General features: G+C 43.2%; 1 protein-coding gene across 1 annotated transcript in view; it reads left to right on the top strand.

The window, feature by feature from the left end:
* Positions 1 to 27,295, top strand: part of cntnap5a (contactin associated protein family member 5a) — a gene marked incomplete at both ends in the record, with an annotated part of 83,699 nt that overhangs the window by 14,831 nt on the left and 41,573 nt on the right. The window contains 7 exons of the mRNA XM_079169614.1: positions 2,896 to 3,006; positions 5,348 to 5,541; positions 15,107 to 15,254; positions 19,206 to 19,409; positions 19,763 to 19,947; positions 22,095 to 22,238; positions 26,107 to 26,374. Of these exons, the coding sequence (XP_079025740.1) occupies positions 2,896 to 3,006; positions 5,348 to 5,541; positions 15,107 to 15,254; positions 19,206 to 19,409; positions 19,763 to 19,947; positions 22,095 to 22,238; positions 26,107 to 26,374 (1,254 nt within the window). The remainder of the gene's footprint in view (positions 1 to 2,895; positions 3,007 to 5,347; positions 5,542 to 15,106; positions 15,255 to 19,205; positions 19,410 to 19,762; positions 19,948 to 22,094; positions 22,239 to 26,106; positions 26,375 to 27,295) is intronic.

The raw sequence follows: 27,295 nt of genomic DNA, 5'->3' as shown, positions 1-27,295 counted from the left end.
GTTTTACTAAAAGGTTTTTTTGTCGGGCTGTGTAAAGTACTGAACATTTGTTCTCATTGAGAAGGTAACAGATAAAAAGGCTTTAAAAGCAGTAATACAATAACACAAAGATTCCTATTTGAAAGAGGGACACATGAAGAGGTCGTTTTATAAACGTGTGTGATTGAATGTGTGCTCTTTAAAATGACATGCTGAATTAAAAGAGTTCAGTTATTAATTATAGTGAAAATATTGAGTTTCCCTGCCCACAAAAAGGGGAATAAATAACAAAAACAACAAAATGAACAACAAAACATTGTGTATCGGACAAATTATACCAGCTCAGAATTTGATCAGTGCATCAGGAACTAGATCTTCTTTGAGTAACATTTCCTGAAAACCACGGCGCCCAGCTGACTTCAGAAAAAAACCATCTTCTTAGAAATTAAACTAAATATATTTGAGTCCTTATTAAAGATTTACATGAGCAGTAGGAACCAATCAGCTTATGGCTGAGAGCAACAGAGAGAGAGCAGGGTGAGAGCAAACCTTCTGCCTTCATGTAACACGGAGCCCACAAATGTGCTGAAATAGATTTGGATTGCGGCTCGGGGTCGGTGTGTGCAGGCGCTTCTCTTTTTAGTCTGTTGTTTTTTTTTGTTATCACCAACACAATCAGTGATAACCTCCGGTGGGCTGCAAACCCAAAGGGTCACCGTGACGCTTCTCTTCGGACCAAAACAAAACCCATCATCCCAGCACTTCTGTGACTGAAAGTGAAAGCTCCTCGTATCAGCTGGTGTGCTTCTGATTTCAAAAGAGATTACGCGTTCCCTCTCTGCTCGCAGATGCGTGCATGGTGTTTATGTCCGTGCATGCGGGACGCGCGTCTGGCTTCATTTGGCTGTAAGATTCAAGCCCCTGAGCTCTTGCCTGGAGATCGCGAGTCAGCTTCAGAGGATTTTCAGTTATCCCGCAAGCCAAGGAGCAGCTTTGCAGGCAAATCATCCGTAAGTCTCCCAGACTGACAGCCGGGGCATTTGGCTCAAGACCAAATCTGTAAACAACAACAACGGAGTCTGTAAGACGCACATTTGTTGCACTCACACAGTCAGCAGTCAGCTGTGAGGACATGTGATGTGCTGCCCGTTCTAACGCCCAACTCGTCAAGAGGTCAGCCGGGTGGCCCTACGCGTCAAACTGTGGCCGTAGTTGTGGGGGATTAGAGGAGGAGAGAGAAATCAAGTCCGCGTTGGATGGACGGGTCCAAAGACACAGGACTTTCACCCAGAAGACCTCTGGTCAGTGTCCTGCATGACACCAACATGTTGAGTTACGTTAACATAACGTTATTACGCTGCTTTGGTAACTTAGCCTACTTAACTAGATTATGTGGTGTTATGTTACATGAAGTTACTCTACTACATCACGGGCGAAACATACGTAACGTAGCCTCTTACTACGTAAGCAAAATTGTCACTAAAGTGGTACCAAGTGCGTCAAACTTTAAGCCGTTGGGCCACTGACCAAGCTGCCGTATGTGTTGGGGGTGAGAACCTGTCGTGTTGTGCAATCAAACATGTTTTGTTTCGCCTTCTCTAAGCTGTCAAGGTGTCGCTGTTGTTCACGGTCGTGTAAACGGTGGAATGAATGAAGCACCAAAGCATTTGTCCGGGCTTTTCGTCAGCACTTTAAACCAGAGATGCATCGTACTATAAATTAAAAAGAAGATGGGAGGATTGAGAGTTATCCTTCAGGGATCAGAAATGGGACTCGGAAGTCTTTTGACAGATTATGTGAGTGCTGCTTGCATAATGACCCCCCCCTGGTTTCCAGCAGTGCTGTGTTAAGATGGCACACCGCTGTTCTCATTCCCCCAATGAACATCTGCAACGGCAGCTCAGCCATAATTTGAGTCTTGGACTAAACAGCTTGATCCACTTTAGTCACACTTGAAATCAGGATTAGAGAAATCTCTTGGCAAGCGATCTGAGAGCAGCCAAATCAGGTCAGTCGAAAATTTCGGTGGGACGCCCAAAAGGAGAACGCGCCCATGCTGTCAGCGCCGCTGTGCTCTTGTCTAGCAGATGGATGGCCAATTGCCACTCCAGATGTGCTCAGAATCCATCCGAACTCCAAGTAAAGTAGTATCCAAAAAAAACAAAAAACCCTCGCACTCAGAGGAGTAAACCGCACGCTGATGGAGAGAGTACGGGGATAATTGTAATCAGGCCGGTGCCAGTTTTCATTATGCTCTCAGATACAGGCCTTAATGCAGCTCTGCACTCGAGTGAAGCCAAACACACGAGAGGCTGTTTGTTGTTCGACTCGCTGCTCTTATTGTGGCGGGGCAGGGCGGATCGGGGGGGGGGGGGGGGGGGGTGGTGGGGGGGGGGGTAGATGAGAGTGGCAGGTTTAGATCACTGGACTCCTAATCTGTTCCTGCCTGTTGGACGTGATGTAATCTCACACTTTGGGATTAAAAAAAGAACACACACACACACATGCACACACGCGTACACAAAAGGGAGCCGTAGTGTTTTCTGTGCTATTTCCACGGGTCACTGCATGGGTTAATAGACTGTTTGAGGTATCTGAGAACTGGATAAGTGAGGCAGCCCTGTTATTTACCCCCCCCCCCCCCCCCCCCCCCCCCGAGTTCTTGCTTTAAATCTCCACCGACAGGTAAAGATGCACTTTGAACCAACATGTTTAACTCCTCAAGGGTATGTTTTCTATTATGTCAGTCAGCTGAATAAATCCGAGCATGGCGAGCGGTGGGAGAGCCTTTCAGAACCGTTCTTCAAAACAAGTCAGATTTGCATGTGAAATACATTCGATGAACCGCACGCAACAAGGGAAAAACACGACACATCAACACGTTGAAGTTAATGGCCTCTATGTTTTCTTTCACAGATAATTGCAACGGCCCTCTGGTGTCCACGTTGCCACAATCATCCTTTCAGAGCTCCTCTCAGTCCTCGGTCAGCTACGCCGCTCACAACGCCAAGCTCAACCGCAGAGATGGTGAGTACGAGGGAGGATTCATTATGTCTACATGCTTCAGAAACGCACCGCCCTCCCTGCTGTACCAGCAGTTACCACAAAGAAAAAGAAACCGCTCATGTGAACCATTTGTGTAATGGGCACATGGGCTGTTTCTTTTTTTTTTTAAGGCAATGACAAAGTGGTAATGAGGTGCGACGACTTGCTGCATTGACCACATGCTGTTCAGTCGGGCGCCGTTTTATTGTTGTGAAGAGGTGAGAAATAGATGGCTGTGTGTGCAGAAATATCATTGATCAATGATCATTGCTGTCATTTTCATTGGAAAGCACATTAAAATGATTACGGTGTTATTTCTGCGGGGAGGAGATGATACTCACATTGATATTTTTGACACACGTTTTGCCTTCAAACTAATTGTGCCTCCTGCAATTAGAAAATTGCTTTTTTGTAATATTTTGATTCATTTTGCACGAAATTACACCTTTCATAATAACGCTATACAAATACAGTTTGTAGGCAGTTGGATGGCAAAGAACGTGGCTACATCTTTCTATGAGAAAGCCTGTGAAGGACAGAGCTGGCAGTCACAAAAAGAAGGTTTTATTTACAGAAAACAAGCAATTTACAAGTTATGCCGCGATGGTCTGGGCCCATAAAGGGGGTCAACTGAACTGAACTTAACCACGGCCGTGTTAACATAAACTGAGGGGGGGGAACATAAACACTGGCTTTTTGAAACAAAAGGGTAACAAAGACAAACACTATGACCTCAACTACAAACAAAACAAAACAAAGAACCAACACACTGACATAGTCTAAAGAAATACAATCCAGAACCCCCCCCCCCCCCCCCCCCGTGACGTGGCGGCTTTGTGCATTCTGATTGGCACTTCCTGTATTTAAGAGCTCCGCTTTAGGGGGCACATCTTTTTGCTCCTGTCTTACAAGACGTCACTCCGACAGCAGCATGAGACGAAGTAAAGTGTGAGTGTACACAAGTTAAATAAATATCAAATACACTGCTGCACTGTCAACAATACTAAATGCACTGCGAGTGTGATGCACGAAACGTGGAAATGTGTCGTCGTTTATCTGTCAGGCCCTCCCCAAATCTGCTTTACAAATGAGTGCATAGTTAGTTTAACGGTTGTGTAGGAAGACTCAAACCATGTCACACCATTACAACACGCTACATTTTACTAAAGCAACAAGAAATGCTTTGTTTATTCTTGGCAAAGAGGGTCGGGCCAGACAGCGGATGAGGCTGTGGAGCGGCGGTGCGCGTGAAACCAGGCGATCAAAAGTTCATCGTAATTAAGAAAAGCTAATATCAAGCTTACGTCTAAAAACTGATAGAAAAACGCAACGCACGGCGCAAGAGAGGAGCACTGTGGTGCTGCACCGTAGGAAACTGGATGAACTTGTAAATGGTAAATGATCTTGTGTAGCGCCTTTTTATCTTCTGACCACTCAAACATGTCAATCACCCGTTCACACCCATTCATACCTGATGGCAGGGGCTACCATGCAAGGTGCCACCCGCCCATCAGGACTAACTAACCATTCACACCCGTTCATTATCCCAAAGGCCCAGTCTTTAGGGAGCAATTACTGTACGAGTGTTGCCGAAAAAGTTGTCCTTCCGAGGGACACATCGACACGGAGGATCCGGGGGATCGAGACTGCCGATCAAGACGACCTCCGAGCCACAGCCGCAAAACAATGGAAAACAATGGTTAATGCTGAATATTATTGGTTCAAGATAGAATATCGTCATTATTACTTATATTTAGGATCGGCCCCAGAAAGCTTTCCCCTTTTTCACCCCCTCGTCTTTCCTCTGATACAACGTACAGCCTCTCTAATGAAAGGGAACAACTACAGCACCAATGAGCCTTGGACATATATGTGCTCATATGAAGAGAAAATGCCCAGTTTCATTCATTCATTTCAGTTTTCCAGAGAGACGTGATGACGGACACGCTTGATATTGTGTAGAGGAAGCTTGTGGAACAGAGGTAAACGTGTTGAGCCAGCAGCATTCTGCTCTTCATGAGTTCTTGAGCCCGGCTGTACACATTTCAAAATGAATCAGCTGTTTTTCCAAGAAGTGAGACGGCTGACCAGTGAGATGGCCGACCTCCACGGTGTCGGCTGGAGTGTAACTTCACCTTGAAGCCTTTTCAAATGCAAACCCTCCCTGCATGTATTCACATCAGGACCCTTTTTTTGCAATTTGAGCGGCGACTTAGCATAAACACAAGCACATGCACAACGGTCCACGGTTCATTCTATCCATATCCACAGTATCGATGTTTGACGGACCCCCCTCTGCCTGTATTTCTCTGCCCCCCTTCAGGAGCAGGAGGCTGGTCTCCCGTTGTGACGGAACAAGAGCCCTGGCTCCAGGTGGACCTCAGGGAGCAGATGGAGGTGACGGCTGTGGCCACGCAGGGGCGTTTTGACAGCTGGGACTGGGTCAGCAGTTACCTGCTGCTCCACAGCGACACGGGCCGAGCCTGGAAACAGTACAGGCACGAGGACGGAGTCGGGGTGAGTCGGCCCACGGATGTTTCATTGGATTCATGACTTTTGATTCCCCGTAGGTTTTATGTTAAAGATAAAGTTGGCAATCTTGAGGAACTAGCAATAGTACGCAAGATTAAAACAATTTTCCAATCACGCAAACCCAAATGTAACGATGACTACTTGTGGTCGTAAAGGAAATATTCGCGGGGACGAGTTCAAGCCCTAAACATCTGGTACGACCCCACATTATCCTGCATAGATGTAATAACTAGAATTTCCACTGAAAATAAATGATATATATATAAAACATTGTATTGCAGGTCAAAGTCTTTGACTCCTGAATGTTCAGCTCAACCCACACACTGTCTAAAGCTATTGTTGCAACAGATATATTAAATACAGCTTGTGTAACGTTTCTCCTCATTAGTGAGAGTCACGAGTTGGGAGTCTGTTCAAGGCAGCTACTGTCAGAGTGACTTGATTGTCAAACAGCAGTGAGAAAACAACACAATACTCAAATGTTGATATTCAAATTGTGCAAATCAGCAGATTATTAATTACAGCACGACTGTTCCTGCTCAAATTCCAGGCACAATTAAAAAATGTGAGATCAAAGTGAAACGAAGAAAACAAAGTAGCTAATTAAAAAAACACACAGGCCCGATACCTTCCTACATATTTTTCCTCATTAATTAATTGGGAGTCCGGTACGGTTACGGCCAACAAACACACTTTATTTTTCAAACAGCAGCAGAATGAACTGAAAAAAACCTCGACCCGGTTCAAGCCCGGGTGAATTGTGAGAAATATCGGTCACGCCTGAACTCACGGAATCAAAAGCTGTGAGCCGCTCTAACCGTTTCCCCCTCTCTGCATCTAACGGCCAATCAACTCCCCCGTCTGCCGCCATCTTTAACGCGAAGTTGAGCAATCTAGACGGTTAAAGAATCACATTTACTTCTGTCACGAGAGACGTCGTCACTCTTCCGCGCTCGTTCCTCTGCGGAGCTATTTATTGACAGCATTACAGGTGCGGGTCAGATGACACATCCTCTCACTGTTTGCGACACATCTCGAGGTGTCGGGAGTGTGTCTGGTGTCAGCGCAATTATATGCCGTTTTTTTTTTCCCGGTCCCCCATGTAATGTCACAACGTGTTATGCCAGCCCTGCACAGGCTGCTCGAGGTCGAAGAAAATAGCCTGATGTTGGCACATGTTATTAATCCTTCATTGTGTTTGTCCCAGTTATGTCAAAGGCTGCTGACAAGTTGTTGAATGTTTTTTTTATGAGAGTTTTTATCCTTGGCAGCCCAATTAGCGTGAGTGTGTCGTTGCCGACTGGCGTGTTGCTGCTGCAGCGTGGTCTTGTATCTTTCATTGTGTTGAGAGTGGAGAGAGCACAGAGATGTGAGGGCGTACATTATGACTTTATCTTCCTCCATCTTTTAAAAAAAATCTACTGGAAAATAGGTATTAGAGATCAAATAAAACATCTTTAGACAGTTCTGCTTTTTTTGCACTTATTATATTTAACGAACTAACACAACCAAATCCAAAGCAAAACCATAAAAAAAAGACGACAACAACGAATAAGCCAGACTACTCGAAAGAGATGCATTAAAAAAACATCTTTCAGGCTTTAAAATTTACATTTTAGCAAATAATCTGCAGCCAAATCAAATTGTTGTCCTCGGTTGTTCCGCTCGTTGTCTTTTTGATTCTTCACAGTTCATGTTGTTCGTACGCCCTCTGGTGTTTCGGAGAATATTGCAACAAACAAGCGCAATGAGCATGAACGCCTCTGCACGTGCTCGGAGCTCACGGCTAGCTGCGAGAGTGAACAGAGCTTTAGGGTGTGTCATAATTGAGCCCCAGGTTTCCTAAAAACCCATGTGTGTTACCTGGAAGCCTCTCTGAGACTATAGTTCATTCAGCCACCTGGAGAAACAAGGAGCACTGGTAGCTTTTTAACAAGACACTTCTGACAACTCTGAAACAGGTTGAACCCCTTTAAAGTGGAGCCAGAATCCCCCACAAGCTCCGTTAAACGTTCACGTTGTTGCTGTCACAAACACACGGGGTGTGTATTTATCTTAGGGCTGAAAATAGTCCCCAACAAATGCTCTAAATGCACTGTTATTAACGATTCAATGCACATCGACTTGTTGTATCCTATCCTCAATTTTCTATATTGCTGCATGTCATCATTTTATTAAAAGCAGTCTATAATGTAAAGAGCTGCACATTTTGAATGCCGGTATCTGTGTGAGCCTCCTCGTCACATAAACATTACAAAAGTAAAACATAAATCCTTCTGCAAAGCATTACAAGTGTGAAAAATGCAGTGACAAATAGAAAATGCATGCATTAGCTTAGCGGCTAGCAGACTTTTCCTCATGCACAGCTCTTCAGCTCTTCTACTCTCACTTGGTTTAAGTCGCTGCAGCTCCCAACAGAACAACACTGTGTTTGAGTTTCAGCTTGAAAGCACCTTTTTTCCTGCCTAACGTTGTTGTTGAACGTCGTCTCTCTGCTCTGAGCTCACAGTGTGTGTTTAAGCTCCGCCCCCGGTGAAACACAGAGATCAGAGGAGAGACAGAGGAAACAATCGTGACAGTATATGACAGCAATACTCAAGCAAACAAGGCTCACACTGAGCTGAAATGAAACCAAACTCTTCTGTCAATGCATCGATGCAAAGACATCCACGTCTGCGTCGCAACGCATCTTAGCTTTGACAAAGACGTCTCATCAAGTCAGTCTGTCCAATGAAGTGGACGGTTTGGATTCATTTATTCCCCAAAATCAACTTCAACAGAAATCGCTCCAACAAATGCATTTCCTCCGTTGTTATGGATGCTTAAAACATGACAACAAACATTACTGAAACACTTCAACCCTGAGCAGAGCATAACGTGGGCCCCTGATGGGCCCCTGATGGGCCGGGGGCCTTAAGCAGCAGCTTAGTCTGCTAATGCCTCGGAGCACATTTCATGTTCCATCTGGCTAAAACATTTTTTTTGTCATATTTAGATATTTAACCAGAGATTAATTTGTCTATGTAAACAAGAGCAAAGTATCATAACTAGCGCTCAAAATAGTATTTACAGAGTGAAGCTCACTGAGACGTTTGCTTCGTGTGTTCCTCGTGTCGTTATTCACGAGAAGGGAAATGAAGACTTTATGTAGAGATAATACCAACGTGACCTGCGGCTGTCACCTTTTGGAAGTGACCCGAGAGAGAGAGAAGAGAGAGAGGGCTGTGAGTATCTCACATATTGAAATGAATGTAGCACTCAGCAGCGTATAACACCAGTCAAAACACCCGTCGTCCTCCAAAACTTGTCAAGCATTAAGACCGGGCGTGACGGAGCTTTATACCGACTGATGTGTGCTTAATGCACGCTCACAAAGACAATTTAAGCCCCCCTCCGTCTCGTCTGTGGCGCTCATGTGAACTTGGATTTATAGTATCATTTATATAGCGCAGGATGAATGTCAGCCAATTAGTCCGAAATCTCTCATTCTGAAACTCACACTGAAGCTGACTAACTACGGCGTTCACCGAGACCTTTGGCTGAGACTTACTCACATCCGTCTGGCATTTTAACAAGTGAAGCTCCAAGGTAACGGCTCACTGCCAGGAACTGAACCGAGGGGGACTAATGAGAGAGCAGCAGCAGCTGCTGATATGACTGCTAGCTCTCAGCCATTCTTAAGTAACGGTGAGCCAAATTAGCTCGGCGGAAAAATGAGCTCCATTCAAAAAAAGAAAAAAATGCACGGGGATAAAGGTCACCAATCCTGCTGGAACAAACAAACCCTGAGCCATTAGCTTACAAATAGTATAATATAGTATAACATTATATATATATATAGCTTATTTCCCTCCACTTAAGATATGTAGTGATATATTACACAATATAATTATTATTCATAATTTGTATATATAATATAATTCTACATATATATTTATTTTTTAAAGCTGTATATATACTTAAAATATCCATTCACATATGTATTCACGTATTCATAGAATACTAGGTATTTTGTGTGCCGTTGTTGTCTCGTTTCACTTAAATCAGTCTGACTCAGATTGATTTGGGGGAAACTTCCACCACTCTAGAAAAACAACCTGAGTCACCAAAATCAATAGCAGCCCATCCTCTGAGGACCATTAATATATAATATCAAATATTATGGGAAACTGAACCGTATCTATGGACACATCCTGCTCCGCATCGAAGCGTTCAAAGGACATCTTCATTCTCGAGTTCAAACACTCAAAAACAAGTAAAAACAGCCTCCTGTCTGTGGGAGCAAAAAGCCTTATAAAGTACAAGAGGAACACGTGAAACGACACGATGGTTCTACTCGACAAGCTGATAATAACCCAATTAGCGAGAGCCAGGGGAGAAGATCTGTGAAAATAACTCCTGTCTGTGGAAACATTTAGGAGGTGAAATGTGGTCTTTTATCAGCTCATCAACGTCTTTTCCAAATGTGAAAAAATAGGTTTTTAGCTCGATGGTACTTTTAAAGTTAACTCTTTAAAAAGTGGCGGAGCACCCGTTTTAAATCCCGCTTTAACTTAATTCCCTGTAAAATATTAACAATCCACGAGTGAGTGAGCGGGACGCTCTCTTTGCAAATATTCAGAGGTGGGAAGAGGAATGTGTTCTAGCAGGGGGTTCCACATTACCTTCATTATCCTTGAAAAACCCTTTTTCAGAAAATCTATTTTTAATGCGGCTCTGAATAAACGTGTGAAACAAACTCTTGTCCGTGAGGGAGGAAAGAATTTGCACATTCATTTCCACGCTTGTTAGCTGTTCAGGTAGATGGGAATCTAACAAGGATTCAAATGGGTTTTGCATGATTGCTGATTTTATCTGCGTAATTGTATCTCGTATCATGACTGCGCTTGGAATATTTCACAGCCCGATCACAAAGGAAAATTCAAAACAATCGTTTGGTCATTATGTGTATTAAATTGGTGGTTGAATCTTACCGACTTTGGTGATCTTGACCCTTGAGTTTTCACCGAGCGGTTCACGTAATGTGGTTTTGAGTTAAATATCTTAACTGCCGGGTGGATTGCCATGAAATGTTGTACGGATGTTCGAGGTCCCCAGAGGAAGAATCCCTCTGACGTCGGTGATTGTTGTGATGTCATCACATCGATAATTTAAGCACCAAATACCCAGAAGCCTCAGCTGCATTTTGTGTTTAGTTCAAACCAGCACATGTTAGCATGCTAACACCCTGCAATAAGGTTGCTTTCACTCCTGTAGTTGGTTTCATCTGGTCTGCACTAAGGGAAAGAATTATACTTTGTTGCATTTTAGTACACAGAGTCAAATACGAGCACAGCAGTTCTAAGAGCCTTTGATCCATTAATCAGGGAGAATACCAACACTGACGTCCAGACGTGTTGATTTGCATAAACAGGTTACATAAATGGCCCGAGACAGATTTATTATAAGATCGCTTCCTGAACAGACTTCAAAATCAGCAGATGGATTTAGGAGTAGATAAGCTGTTTGTGCTAAAACTATGTATCTGCTATCATAACATCCGGCGGTTGGTTCATTTCTTCTCACACCACAAACAAACCGACACCAGTCTGCTTGGAAGCGAGACCCTCCTTTTCGAGAACGTCTCGGTTTGGTTGTTTGTTCCACAAACAGGGTTCAACTGACAGCTTTCACACCGGCCCAACTAACCAGGGAGACGGTCTGAAAGCACCCTGAGATGTTTCACGGTCAACCTTATACCTCCGACAGCATACATCATCATGTTAACCTCGCCATTGTGAACAAGATGCCTGCAATGTTGCTTAACAGAGCCGGAGTGTACACGACACACTTCAAACGTCAAAAACCTAATATATTATTTAGCTGAAGCCAACACAGAAACAAAAAAAGCTACTAGAATGGACAAGGAAAATACATTAGAATTAAACTAAATAACTGACTGGAACAACAAAGTGTATATATGTGTGTATGTATATTGTGAGATTTAAAGGTGAGACAACTATTCACCATTACTCCCCACCAGCAGGGTCAGCATTGAGCACACTGGTGAATACCCAGGACGGCTCCAGAATCAGCACCCTGGACAGCGCCCGCCGTGCCCACGTTAATTAAAGTCCCCGTAAAACGCCTTAGCCTTCTGTACTTTGACTTATTCACAGTGAAACAGAATAATCGAGCGGTGTACAGTTATAAAGGGGATTTAAATCAAATTCTTTGTATTTGATTGGACTGCTAAAAAAGTGGGCTTGCTTGGAGTTTAGCGTGATACGGAGCTACAGAGGACAGCTGGCTCCACACACACACACACACACACACACCTCCCTTACCTGTTGTTACATCAGGAGGAGGACGAGTGGGAGATGAAAGGAAAAATCGCGTCGCTTTAACTTGTGTTTCACTGGGACTTTGACGTTGCCCTCAGGGCGTCACTGTGCAGCCTCACAGGGCCGCTAGTTTGGCTGTAGTCTCTGGACAAAACTTAAAACCGAGATATCTTAATCACGCCTCAACCCGAAATGTAACAAAAACAGAAAGCGTATCCTCTGCTGCTTGCCAATAAAAAGAAGACATATGAGGCTTGTTGGTCCCGGTCAGAGGACGTCTGGCAGACGGGAGGTCAGGGATTGCTCCAGCATTTTCATTGCAAGGTCACACACTTCTGGCTTTCTCACCATGTTGTTCCCTGCGGCTGTTTAACTGGCCGGTAACCTTTTGGAACATACTGTATTCACCGCCGGCAGCAGGATTCATCCCCCCGGTGAATTGATTAAAATAAACGTATGCATCTGTGCTGCATGCAACACAAAGGAAAACTGACACGGGGGAGCTCATCACCGGAGAGGAAGAGTAAAGAGTCTTAATGAATGGGGAGGGGAGGCTGTTCCACAGTGACAGATGCATGAATAGAAATAATGAAGTCACGGCGGGGTTAGGATTGTTTATGTGGATAAGGAGCGACCTCTGGAAAAAGCTTCTCCACCCCCAGGGCTTTACTTCATCTCCCCGCTGAAACACACAGGATGTTCTGTTGCAATTGTTTTTAATTTTTTTTTCCCAGAGAGGAAACAAAAACAAACGTCATACTCGGGACAGCCTCAGTGGTGTTCCTGTAGTGGTGTCGCTCTGGAATACTAATGACTCACGCTGACGTGTGTAAGTGTTGTTGGATAATGAACAGCTAGAATCGCTGCAGTGCAGCCGTCATCCCAGTTTGTTTGGTTCATTCGATTTTTTTCAGATATTCAGCTGGGAGTTGAGTGGAAAGACGGGGTTAATGATTGTAACAAAAATAAAAGAAGAAGTGGAGTTTCACAAGCAATAAACCAAACTGACATGGTTGGATGATTGAACGGGCCGGCCGAGCACAGGCCGATGGGCCCAACATGTGCAAAATGACACTCAAAGATAAATATACCAACCAGGAAGATACTCGACAATGACCACAGATAAACATAAAATTACTACAATTAGACATAAGAAAACTACAAAAATACCAAAACAACTACAAAGAGATGCAAAACAACTACAAAGAGATAAACACACAGACTAAGAAAAGGGGCAAAATGACCAAAACATTACGATAAATACCAAGAAACACCAAAAAACTACAAAGAGACACAAAACCACAGAGAGATACTGTACGTAACGACTACAAAGAGACTCAAAATGACCACAAAGAAAAATAAAACCATTACAAAGGGACACAAAAAATACTACAAAAAGATACATAAAAACTGCAAATAGACACAAAGGGAAAGACAACCACCAACAAAAATAACCATAAAAGACCAAAACAAAGTTAGAAAGACACAAAATGACTACAAAGACACAAAACCACAGAAAGACTCATAACGACTATACGAAGAGACACAAATGAGGCTAAACAACTGTACGGTCGGTGTGTCTTGCTCCTATGTGAGGTGGTGGGCCCAGTGGCCTATTGTCTCATAACTCCCCCATGAACTATGCACTAAACATCTACCTGGACTTTGCAACGGTGTCCTAAACTATATGTTAGTATTTCTGTTCTTCGTAGACGCTGGTTCATAGCGGCCATTGGGGCTCCAATGGGATGATGTCATGCCGTGTCTCGCGTGCTCCATGTTTCCAGCACTGCACAGTCAAGTCACTTCAAACCACACGGTCCCAATGAAGGAGATCAACCACATCCCGAAAAGGCTTTAGATTTCGAATGCGGAACAATCAAATATTCTTCCGCTGCGGCGTGTCTCACACAAAGCCTGGAAATAACAAGGCCACGCTCGGAGCTCTGTGTAACAAGCACAGCAGCATGCTTTCATCAGCTTCACCCCCCCCAAAAAACACTGATGGCTACATTTGATTTTTGGGGGATTTGAAAGCATTTGGAAAACGTGATTAAGACAAAGCAGCCATGAATATGTATGGCTTGTTTTTTTTTTTTTCTTCAAGGCCAATGGGTTCCCATATATTTATTTTGCTCTAAAAGCAGTTCTTAGCGGTAAAGTAATACATTTGCTTTGACCGAACGTATAAAACTGAGGGCCATTTGTTAATCCCTCCTGTGCGGACGTGAATAACTGTGCATGTGTAAATAAGCCTTGGCTCGCACGCGTGTTGCGATTCAGCCACGAGGCTCCGCTCAATAAATGGCTCAAAACAGGGGAAGCGGTGGCATAAATCACAATAACAGCCTGAACAGTCGCGCTGTCGCCTTGATTATCTACCAAGTAGCAGCATCCCGGTGCATTTAATGATGCTTCTGCTTCGCGGCGCCTCTGAAGGCACCGGACAGTCGTGTGTGCCGCTGGTAATTGTGTCTCTGCTGTTGCGGAAAGCTGAATTATTGGCTTCGTCTGAATGTGTTGAACTGTCCACGAAAAGCCTGGAGCTCCACTGTCAATGATGTATATTTTGTCTTTATAGTAGGAACCCTTATTGATCTGATATGTCAGCTGCCTACTATCGGTTATGAAGGAGCTGGTAATCAGTCATTTGTGAGGAGAGGTCATTTGTCTGGTTTCTTTTTTCTGAACCCATCTTTCACTCTCTCTCCTCTTTGTTTATGTCCCCTGGCTTTGTGTGGGGCAGAGAGAGAGCTGAGGAGGGGTTGGAATAGAAAAAAGAAGAATGACATCTCACAATTGTACTCAGAGTTTTTTTTTTTTTAGCTCTGTAGGGGGAAAACACAATACGAGAGCCGTTATTGCCCCCCCGGCTGCCTCGGTGGTGAATTTTCCTCCCGCTCGCGTGGAATCTGCTTGAGCGGATATTCTCGTATTTCCACACCACGCGATGATTCTTATCACTTTACATCAAATAGTATGTTCAAGGATAGGAAGAGGACGGTGCCCTTGGCCTCGCCTTGTCAGCATTCGGTTGTTGTCTGTGCTATTTGAGGATTTCTGATTTTTTTTTCTTTGTGCTTGTATTTCAAGTATTCAGCTAAAATAAACAGACTGGTAAAAAATATTACTATTCACTTTTGGATCGGAGGTCATTTTTCTCGTTTCTCAGCGGAGCCTTTCGGACACAACCACGATCAATCTCTGTCGCTCTGTTTTACCTGCAGAGATTTGTCGGGAATGTGAATTCGGAGGCCGTTGTCCAGAACAAGCTGTCCCAGCCGGTGAGAACGCGTTTCCTGCGCTTCGTCCCTCTCGACTGGAACCCCAGCGGCTGGATGGGCCTCAGAGTGGAGGTGTACGGCTGCTCCTACAGTGAGTAACACACTCTGAAAAGCACTCAGTCGACACATCAAAAAAAAAACCTCTGTGCTTTACACCACCTCGAAGGATTCCTTCATTTATGCACCTGCAGCTACTCTCTCTTGATGGAGAGGAATGAGGGAGCCATTTTCTCTTCACTTACTTTTAACACGCAGTTTGATACTCCAGACAGCGGTGAGATGACTAATCAAGAACCCGACAGGCAGGGTCTGAAACACACATACAGGGGGATGATCACCACCCAGCAGCAAATACAGCAAAGAGTTGAGTGGGGCTCATTTTCTTGATGAATGCTGCTGCAAAATACGGAATGATTTGTAATTGAACACCGATGACCTACAAAAAAAACACAGAGTGGAGACAGATACGCAGCTGAGGTCATTACTGATGTTGTTAATGCTCTCATTCACGCTAGCGGGCCGATTAACACCAAAATAATAATTACTTATCTTTTTGTCTCGTGATATGAAACGTTGTTTGTATTCAGAATTGACCAATTTGATTGTAAAAAAAAAACACAAATGAAATACTTAATATCTCAGGATAATATGAGTTTTTACTTGGCAGTCGTATCACTGAGTCATTGCTCTCTGCCGTGACAGGAAAAGGTGTTCCACGTCACGCACATATTACAAAGTATGTGAGTCATTATTATATACTTTATCAGCTCATTTACGCTACACAGGAACAACAACAACGCTTGTCACTTGCTACCCGATACACGCATCCTGCTTGATCGTTACTGAGCATGTGCAAACTATACAACACACCTGTGGTCAAACACTCTTCTGCACCCTATTCCTTTTCCTGATAATGCTACATTGTCAACAACTACATCCTTGTTTAAATAATCAGGAGAGCTACTTAGCGTTAGCTGTTAGCTGTTAGCTGTTAGCAGCCGGTGGGCAGCACAGTCCTGCTTGGCTAAATAACTGAGCTAACAGCTAACGTTAACGGAGGTTGCATTGAGTTCCATTATGGCATTATAATGTTATGAGGATGTGTTTAAATGCAATCTTGTAAAAATGTAGTTTCTGGTGAAAAACAGTAGTTTAAGGGAGATTGTTGTCACAGCAATTTACAATATATGTGTCGGGAATTATGTCAAGATAACTTTTTTTTGTTTTTAACACACAAATTGCCAAATCAATACTTGATAAAAATGACAAAGTAAGTACTAAGTGTGACACACACACACTGGCTAGCTTCAAGTACTAAAGCAAACGCCAGATAGAACAAGTAATCAATATACGGTAGCTGGCATGTGCCAATTCAGGGAACATTGTCATCGTCTGAAGCAGACCGGTGGACCCAAAGGCAGAGACAGAAACTATTTATTCTCAAAGGAACACAAAGTAGAGATACGAGGAAACTCAGGCAGGCAGGTCACGAGGAGCACCGAGGCAGCTTCAACTAAAGACAGACTGACAAAGAACTCAAAACAACAGACAGGTATGAACACCCATGCTGCTAATCACTACACCACGCACAGCTGGAGTGGGCAGGGAACTGGAATGAGGGAGGAAATGCTATAACAAGACCAGGAGGACTGGCAACAAAAAAGGCTGACGAGTCTAGACACTAAACAGGTGTACGAGGGAAAGAAATGCAGGTCACGGCTACAGGAACACACACAGCACGCACAGCACACTGAAAATAGGAAAAACACAAGGACGAAACCCTCATCACAGAAGACTGTGTAAATGTTTGAGAGTGGACACAATCATAAATAATAAGAGAGAACAACAATAACAAAAAGAATGATTTTTTTTAAGACAATTATTGTCTGAAAAGATATAACCATAAAAGATTACATTAAAAATAATTCTGTCCATGTAATGAGACGCTAAAACAAACTGGACGTCCGTGATCAAAAGACACACCGTTTATATGCTGAACAATGCTTTAAAATACATGTAATGAGGATTCACTGACACCTCTCCCACACGTTGGGAGGCAGCACTAACTAGATGAGCCGCTGGATTAATGTGCTGGGAAACACTGTGAGAATATCCCACGATAATCACTTTTATGAGCCCAAAAACTCGAAGCTGCCTCTCGTACTCCCTGTTCCTCCATTAGTCTATATATTTTGTGGATTCATGCGTCTGCCCATAAACCACTGAACATACAGAATGATTCACAATGCAACTGATGGACGACTTATGTTACAGAAAGTGCTAATCTGCCCGTCGGCAGACCTGAGAAAGGTCACATTGCGGCTCTTTCTGCCGCGTGATAATGTATGCAGGCGCGTGTCGCTGGAAGCAGGATTATACAGAGGTGACACCGACAACGCCGCGGATCTCAGATCTATTCTCCGGGACTCCCTGAAATCAATTGTACATGAATGATGAGAGTGACACAGGGAGAGTGTAAGGAGAGATTCTCATTATGATGACAAGTTTGGGTACAATACTCTTTTTATTTCCTTCCTTTGGATTGCTACTTAACAGAGCTGCACGTGTCCTGTAAAATAGCTGTTGTCCGGTTTTCACTCCACTGTTGGAAACACTGGGCTACTGCTACTCAAACACATTTTTAATTGTTTGATTGTTTCGATGCTGCTGACGCTGGATGGATTATTGTGGTGTTAAAAATGAATTTCATTTAATACATTGCAGCCAGTGGGTATGTTATGCCTTAAATTAAACGCCATGTCTCTGGGGGACGGGTTGATATCGATCCCCAGAGAATCTTTACTACCGACACTAAATCTTGTAGCTCGCGTCAATGCGATCAATTACCCCCCCCCCCCCCCCAATACACTCCGTCTCATTTGAGATTCGACTCTGAACACACTCCTCTAAATGACACACTACTCATTTGTTATTATCCATTCGGAGCCGTCTCGTGTTTTAACATGCATGTGATTTAGTAATTAACAGTTAATAGTGAAATGAATTGGCGATGTTTGGCAGATCATTTGGGGAATGAAGTAGCCTGTTCTGATTGCATTCCGCTCATAAATCAATGCAGACTAAATTATGAGAGCAATTTCCCAGACAGTGACTGGATGGCAACACCATTTAAAAGATCTGTGGGCTTTCTATGACGCCTATGTATATAATGCATTATAAACGGTATAATACTGTATATTATGAACACTCATTATAATCTGCTCTCTGCACTATATAGTTATAGTTATAAGCACTCGTAAATATGTTCTTTATCATAAGGAACATAGTGTATAATAATAAAACATTACAATCTTTTTATTATGCAGTATTATCACTGTTATATCGCTCTAAGTGGCCGTCGTTTGCTTTTAGTAAAATGGAAAAAAATACCATGAAATCTGCAAGAACGAAACAAAAACCTTTACTTACAACACAATAAAGCAGCTTTATAACAATACATTATATTATTTTTATAACGCAGTTTAATCATTGTTATAATGCATTATAATGTTATTAGTTGTCATTGTTTGCTTTTAAGAAAAGTACAAATGAATTTAGTGACATTTTAATTAGTGTTGTCCAAATAGTTGATTAAATATATACACTGTATATTTTTTACATTTTACGTAAAGCAAACAACGTCCACTTAGAATGATTCATTTTCACACTATAATGCACAATAATAGTGATTATAATGCATTATTGAAATATTATAATGTATTATAAATATACACTATGACACTTGAGTTTATAAGGCATTAAAAAATGCTTTTCAATTTGTTAAAATCATTCTCATAAAACGAAACAAAAACACATTAATTTCTAAATATTTATTAAATACATATTCATGAGTACTTATAACTACAATTATACCGTTCTCAAAGCATATTATAATATGTTTATAAAGCATTATAGACCTGGGCCTCATAGAAAGTGTTACCAAGTAGAGCACAATGTAAATCATGTAGAACATTTCTTTGTATCATTTGTTGGAAGTACTGTTTGCAACACTGCTTTACGAGGCGTTGTGCTTCTCTTTTAGAGTCGTACGTGGCAGACTTTGACGGCAGAAGCTCTTTGCTGTATCGGTTCAACCAGAAGTCCATGTCAACGGTGAAGGACGTGATCTCTCTGCGCTTCAAGAGCCACCAGGCCGAGGGCGTGTTGCTGCACGGAGAGGGGCAGAGAGGAGATTACATCACCCTGGAGCTCCACCGCGGAACATTGGACCTCTACCTCAACTTAGGTGAACTGCGCTTTCTGAGCCGCTCCCTCTCGAAAAATCTTTCTTTTTTTGTTTCCACAAGCATTTAGTCTCACAGTCGGGACTGAGAGGTGTTACATCTCACCTCAGTTCTAGTGACGGTTAGCGTTTTTAACACAACAATAGAACAAAGAAAACAAAAGCTTCTATCTACCAAGTCAGATTGCTGTTTTCCAAGCAAATGCATTTCGATCACAACAAGATGAAAAAGAGATGATAAGAAAATGGGCAGAGTTGAACAGTTTAAACCAGCAAATGGTTGACCTCGCTAACTATAGCGATACATTGTGAAGCTGCTCACTGCGTTCCTCGCTGTCTCCTTTGTGCTTCCGCAGACGACAGCAGGCTGAGGTTCAGCAGCGGCCGCGTTGCCGTCACCGTGGGCAGTCTGCTGGATGACCAGCAGTGGCACTCGGTTCACATAGAGCGCTTCAACAAGCAGGTCAACCTCACAGTCGACTCCCACACGCAGCACTTCCACACCAAAGGGGAGGGACACTCACTGGAGGTGGACTACGAGGTGAGTCCACGGGGTCCGTTCAATCACAACACAGCTTTGCAAACCTGAATATAACTCGTGATGAATTCATCCAGTGAGGTCCAGGACAAGCCTTTCATTAATAACACAGTGATGAGCACAGTGGAGCTAGTAATGAGCCGTGGAGCACCTTCGTAAACAGAGTCTGTGTGCTCACTGTGAGCACTTGGGGAAACGGCGTGTTTGGAAATGACGTCTCTGTTATGAATGATAGAAATGTTGCAGAGATGAGTTATTTTTATTGTCTCAAAGGAATAACAGGAGGACTGACAACCGCTAAAGACTTTTGCATTCATTATTGTGTTTCTCCACATTGACACTTTATTATCAGTTATTCTAGAACATTATAAACATATTCAAACCATATTTAAAGACGTTTTGAGATATGCCCTCCTGCAGGTCACTAAACCGCTCCCCCGCTCAGCGATTGTCCAATCACAGTTTAGCAACTGCATATAATCGATGCAGCCATCAAGAGCGTATTCAACACTCTTTTACAGGCTTCTCCTTCTAAAATGAGTCAGCCTCAGGGAGCTGATTCAATCTCAGAACCCGTCGGCCGTCGGGTTCTGAGATTGAAGCCTCTCGACGCAGATAAATTACGAATGCTGCTGTGGCCAAGGCATGACCCTACTCTGCCTCTGATTAGCCGGTACTCTTTTCTGTCGTTGGTTGGACTGGTTAGGTTTAGGCATAAAGAGTGAGATTGGTTAGGGTGAAGGGATTCGTAATAATCTCCTGGGGGGCAAGAGGCCGTATTTCTGGGGGTTTTCTGGTTTAGCCAGCGGATATTCGGGCCAAGACCTTCTTCTTCCGTGCTAGTTGTTGGTGACTGGAGTTGGAGTTGAGAGACGATGTCTGCAACCGGATTGTTTCACAAGGAACCAGTTTACAAGCAGATTTTAAACCATAAAAAGCGAAATCATCATCAGACGATAGCCGATGGGTTCCCAGGTTCAGTTTCAGCCGATGCGTTCCGCCTCTTTTACTCTCCACACGGACTGTTCACCTGCATTCAACCATACCTGCTGGAAAATGGTTGGTCAATACTATACAAATGGAAACCAGAGTGCTTCCGATACCAAAATCCTGTCTCCAGATTCTGCACAGATTGGCTTTATAGAGATTTGAGCTGATCAAATATTGTTGCGACAGACGACTTGCCGGCTGGAATCAGAAGCCTGCTGCTTTTTTTTCTGCCTCATTCTAAAATCAAGAACCCATTGTTTAAAAAATGACTAAGAATGACTAATATTCATTCTGCCACAGTTATTTTAATCCGCATGAGAATAGAAAGCTAAGGGTGTAATCCTTATGAAATCACCTTCACAGATGCAGTTTGAATTTGCACAGTTGCAGCCGGTGTTGAAACACAACATGCATACTTACTCCTGGATTGACCAACTGTGTGAGGACTCTCGACAGCTATTAGGAAACGGCCATTAATCTGCTGCCTCAATTCTTCTGGGAAGGCTTTCAAAAGGATTTTGGAACCTATAGCTGTGGGGATTTTCTTCCAGTCAGCCACAAGAGCATTAGTGAGGTCCAACACTGATGTTGGGTGATGATGAGGTTTGGCTCACAGTCAAATGTCCCAGTTCATCCCAAAGGTGTAATAGGCTCTGTGCAGGCCAGCCAAGTTCCTCCACTCCAAAATCAGTAAAAACCCTTTTTTCTTTACGGACCACACTTTGTGCACGGGGAACACTGTCAAGGTGAATAAAGGAAAACTTCTTCCCCAAACTGCTGTAGCATTAAGATTTCCCTCAGGTGGAACTAAACGACATGCGCCAAACCATGAACAACAGCCGCAGACCAGAATACTGTATGCATAACTGTGGCTCTGCAGTGTACGTTTGGATCCAGTGAGTGGGTGATGTCTTCTCACTTGCTGAATCACTGACTCAGCCGTGCAACTAGTGAGAATATGTGCGAGCATGTATTTTGAGAACTGTGATGGTTTTAACATACAGTAAAATACAGAACAGAATGTGAAATTCATATTATGTAAATATTCCTTTTAATGAATATAGCATGAATACATGAATTGCTGTACTGGTTTATATTGGATCGATTGCTGCATCTAAAGCTAAGAGCTCCGCCGCTTTCTGATTTCCTTTCAATCGCAGCTGAGTTTCGGAGGCATCCCGCTGCCCGGTAAACCGGGCACCTTTTTGAGGAAGAACTTCCACGGCTGCATGGAAAACCTCTACTACAACGGGATCAACATCATAGACCTGGCGAAGAGACGCAAGCCGCAGATACACAGCGTGGTGAGTTGCGTGGAGTTCAAGTGTTGCACTAAAAGTACCGTGAAATGTATCACATCTTACTAAAAATCAATATTATATCAAAAACACACTTAAATGTGATTGTTATAACCCACGAAATGTACCAAAATGTACATTTAGCAGGTAAAAAATGAAGGCATCTAGTAATTACAGCTGTCAGATAAATAAAATGTACCATTATTTTAATCGTGATATTGTTTCTAGATGATCTAATTTGACGTTTTATTTTTACTAGCGATGTATACGACAATATCCGTGATAAGCCAACGTTGACCTGTTGGTCAGCTCCATTGCTGACAAAGATGAAGAGTCTCAAATCTTCAGCTTTCCGCGTGTAGATCCAGGTTGAGTCCATCCTTGAGCTGAGTATGGGCCTCGTGCTTCCCGTCTAGGAAACACAATTACTGCATTCAAACGCTCCGAGATGTGAGGAGCCACTTTTCCATTTGAAAGGCATCTTACACAACAGTCTCTACTGGTGGTGATGGAAACCGATTTGATTTCATATAAAGAGAGCGGAAAAAGAAACAGAATGTGCACAAGAGCACATGTATACAATATATATATCAATTTACATATATATTGCATATTCAGTGTAATTCTATGGTTTAGTGGTGAAGTGTGTCGAGCGACGGCGCAGACTGGAGTCTCTGCAAAGGTTGACGAGGAGAGACAGCTGTCTGATGTTCATATACGTCTCCTGTACGACAGGGTTTGTTCCATTAACTCAAGAGGTCCTCTCTCTCCGGGCAGCGACTGATATATATGATATAAAAACGTTGAGAATTATATAAAGAAGTACGACAGTCGAGCCACACGGTATCCAGGAGAATATTTAAATGCAGCTTGTGAGCGGTGAGTTTTGTGTAAATTCCCTGTAGATTATTCCAGAAGCATTCAACTTTGTACTACTTTGCTAATCTATGCAGTGGGTAGAGTGGGTCGCCTTTTTAACCTCAAGGTTGGCGGTTTGTTCCTTGTCTCCTGCATGTCCTTGAGCGGAAATCTGAACCTCAAGTTTCTCTCCGAGACAGCAGCCCACTGCTTCTAAACGCTTAGCATGGGTTAAGTGCAGAGGTCTAAATGTATGTATGTTCCTGTGTGTGTTTGTTTGTGTTTGTGTGTGTATGTATATATATATATATGTATATATATGAAGGTACTAAAGTTAAAGCATGATTACTGAAGCTATTACAATTCATCCAATTCATGGGGATGAATGCATGTACCAAATATCAATGGCAATGCAACCAATAGATGTCACAAGAACCAATACTCCGGTACCAACTTGATGCCAAAATTGAAGAAACACGTGACCCAGTATCTACAGTTCTGCAGGTACTGTTTGTACCGGCAGGGCTCGAAACAAACAACAACAAATCTGTGTTGAAATCGACAGGAGGAGAGCTAGTTAACCGTTAGCAGACATTTGAGGCGGATTATTAGGGATTATTAATACATTTGCAAAAAAACAGTATGCAAACATTAATAAAGGAGTGTATGTTAAAGTACATGGGATTTATATATATTTTTTACATTGGTATTACCAGAAGTTTCTGGTATCGTTACATCCCTAATTGTTAAAATGTTAACCTCATGGTGGTGCGAGAGGAATAGTCATTAGAATACATCCTCTGGGGACCATGAATGTCTGTAAAAGGTGTCATGGCGGTCCAATAGTCCTTAAGATATTTCTGTCTGGACTAAAATGGCGGACGGACTATTCCTCCTTGCCGAGTCACATTTTTCTCTTCAGGCATTCTGGTCAGAAACTGGAAGGAGAGAATAACGGTAAAAACAATCATGACATCCATTGTGATCCTAACTACTGTGTCATTAAATCCAAATGTGCGAATGGATTCGTTTGAATCCCCCCCCCCCCCCCCCCCACCACCACCACCACCACCACCACTACACAAATCAGAGAGGTCGGCCAAAGATCCACACGCCACATCTCATCCGAGACACCCTCTGCCTTTAAAGTCTGATTGCTGCGTTAAAAGGCCTTCGCTGACAACAGAAGCATCGAGGCTGTCATGATGGCGGCTGTAATGGAATTTCAATGGGACTATCTCCCTGAGGTTGATGGGAGAGAATCACATTGAGAGTCAAAGAGCTGTGATTGCTGTGTGCTGCCCTGCAGGCAACGGGACTAATGAGACTCTGACCTTAGCAGACACCGGCACTCTGTGTTTGAACGTACCTAACACAACCTTTGCTCTGCTCACAATTACACTGAAATGTAATCTTTTTTTTTTTTTTTTGTCTTGGAGGTTCGACCATATTGGTTTGGAGCAAATAAATGCCACGGATTCAGCTTGTATCCAGAGTTTAGACAACCTCAGAACCACACGCGAGACGTGAAAGTGTATCTTTAATTTGCCAAACAACGAGTACAATTGTTTAAAATGATTTTGTCAATGCTTTGATTGGCTCCATGCGAACAGTTCAACATCTTGAGAAATACTTTTGTTGCTAAGAGTTTGAAGATCGATACTATTTCATATCCACTTCCATATCTGGACGGCAAACATCCAAGCTATCCTAGCTTAGCATAAGGACTGGAAACGGGGGGGGGGGGGGGGGGGATCTCATACCTACTAAAAATATGTTGCTTGGGCAGAAGCCTCTGGGACAGCCTCGTGTGTTATTAACGTTAAACGGTTGTAGTTAGGTTCAGACGACAAAGCCACTTGGTTCTTACCACTATTATAAAAAGATCACAACGTAATCTGCTTGCCCGGGTTTGCAGCATATGAACGGATATCCTCCTCTCTGCTGGGCAGGACGGAAAAATATCATTTGTAATGGGAAAGATTTCTTTACTCCATTAATGGCCTTTGGAGACAAATCCATGGCTTAGCTCCCTTTGATGCACGCGCACTCACACATCCATGCATTTGCTCACTTGATGAACACAGCCTCTTTTTTACTCTTATTCTATGAAGCTGGTTAATGTCTCAGTCTTCCTATGTTTAGTCATGTATTTGCCTTTACTCCTTGCTTTATGTTTGTGTATATCCCTATGTTAAATAATAATAATAATAAAATGTCAGTGTAAGTGTGTGTAATGTAATGTAAGCTACGTAAATAACATAATATGCGACCCAACGTATTCAAATATGAACTTTTGCTTTCACACGGGACTAGAACAGCGGCCTCCTGGGTGAAAGTCCTGTTTGTTTGGCCCATCAGCCTCCACTCCCTCCCGCCTTAGAAGCCTTTCTCGCCCTTAAGGCTGCGTCCGTTGGACTTGAAAGCTTGCCACGTCTCATTCAGACCCTACAGGTTGCCTTGTGTGTGTATAAATGTAAAAAGCAGCCCTATTAGCACCTCTGAAGCTCACTAAAGGTTATATTTAGTGTGAGATAGAACATGCCAGAGAGCTTCAGAGGTGCTGTTAGGCTGGATGATACATAATGGACAGAGATGAGGGTGGTGTTGACCTTCTCTTCTTATCTCTCGGCAAGAAAAAACAAATAAGCATATTTCTCTTCATTGTCAAACTATTCCTTTAATCATAATGTTTTAACGTACACCACAACATGTGGCAGCCCTTTTGGATCATTATTATGCATTTATATTCGAGGAAGTACAAATTGCTGCGGATGATAAATTGACAATTGATGACAGATAATTGAATAGCTTGAAGGTTACATTTAATTAGTTTGGGTGGGGTTTCGCTCATGATTCTTTATTTAAACCATCTGTTCCCTTTTGTTTTTTTCTATCAACGTGACATTTATTTCCAGACATGTCACAACGAACCTCCCGTGAGACTAACTTGCTCCAGCAAAGCAGCAGAAGATCCGTGTGAAACTGTGTCCTTGTGGTTTTTCTCGTCCTCCAGGGCAACGTGACCTTCTCGTGCTCGCCGCCCCAGCTGGTGGCCTGCACCTTCCTGAGCTCCAGCAGGAGCTTCCTGTCACTTCCGTCAGCGGCGTCTGCCACGGGGGGCTTCTCCGTCCGCTTACAGTTCAGGACGTGGAACCCGGACGGGCTGCTGCTCTCCGTGCAGCTGAACCCGGAGCCCCACAGGCTGGAGCTGCAGATCAACAACAGCCGGCTGCAGCTGACCCTCCACGGCTCGGGACGAGCCAAATCAGAAGTCTCTTCTGGTGAGTTCACAGGAAAGCACACGTTAAAATATATGCTTTGAATTTGGTGAGGACCGCAGGCTGTCGACATGATGCTATCAGATTGTCCTGGTGGAGATTTTCATCACATTTGTCTCAAAAGTCCACTTGGACTCAAGGATGAACTGATTCAAATGTGGTCAAAGGTCACTGTGACTTCACAAAACACATTTTTGGCCATAATTCAAGTATTCAAATGCTAATGATGACAATATCACACAAAATGTCTCTCTAATGTGCTTAAAATCTGTGTGCAAAACCCCCCCGGTGGCAGTCAGGGGTCACAGTTTTCAATTTTCATTTCGGAGCCGTTTCTATAAGTGACTCCCCCGTTCTCTTTGTGTCGCATGTCACAAGGGTGATGCGATACAGAGTCCTGCCGATGGTTTCTCACTACGAAACCGGTTGCTTTGATCTGCTGCAAAGAGCCAGCAGAGATAGGAAAGCAGAAGACTGTAAGCTAGTAAACACGGATGTTAACAATGCTGGATTTCAAATATAATTTGGAAATGTTCTATGATGAATGAAATACACTCAATATGTTTCTTAGAGCTGCAGGATACACGCTATAGGTTTTAGTGGGTAAAACATGCCTTTTGTTTGTTTACCGGAAAATTCCACAGGGTCCCTTTAAGTGAACCACCGACTTTGATTCCTTCACCTGGCTGCTTGTTTGTGTGCGTCACTCCACTGAGACAGAAAGCTCTTCTCACCTCTCTATTTTCGGCCTCCTGGTCTCCTGGTCTCCTATCTCCTATCTCCTCTGTCCTCCTGCCCGTGAAACCTGATCGATCTCATAGCTCCATCTTGAAGAGCGGATGTCTTTTTGCACCTCTGACGTGTAAAAAGCTGTTCATTGTTCTCGGTGACGTTGCTTTAATAAAAATGACGACACCGAGCTGA

This window comes from Pholis gunnellus (assembly GCF_910591455.1).
Source record: "Pholis gunnellus genome assembly, chromosome: 12".
In the NCBI taxonomy this organism is placed as follows: domain Eukaryota; kingdom Metazoa; phylum Chordata; class Actinopteri; order Perciformes; family Pholidae; genus Pholis; species Pholis gunnellus.
Note: the sequence above shows the minus strand (reverse complement) of the source record. Positions and strands in the feature narration are given on the sequence as shown.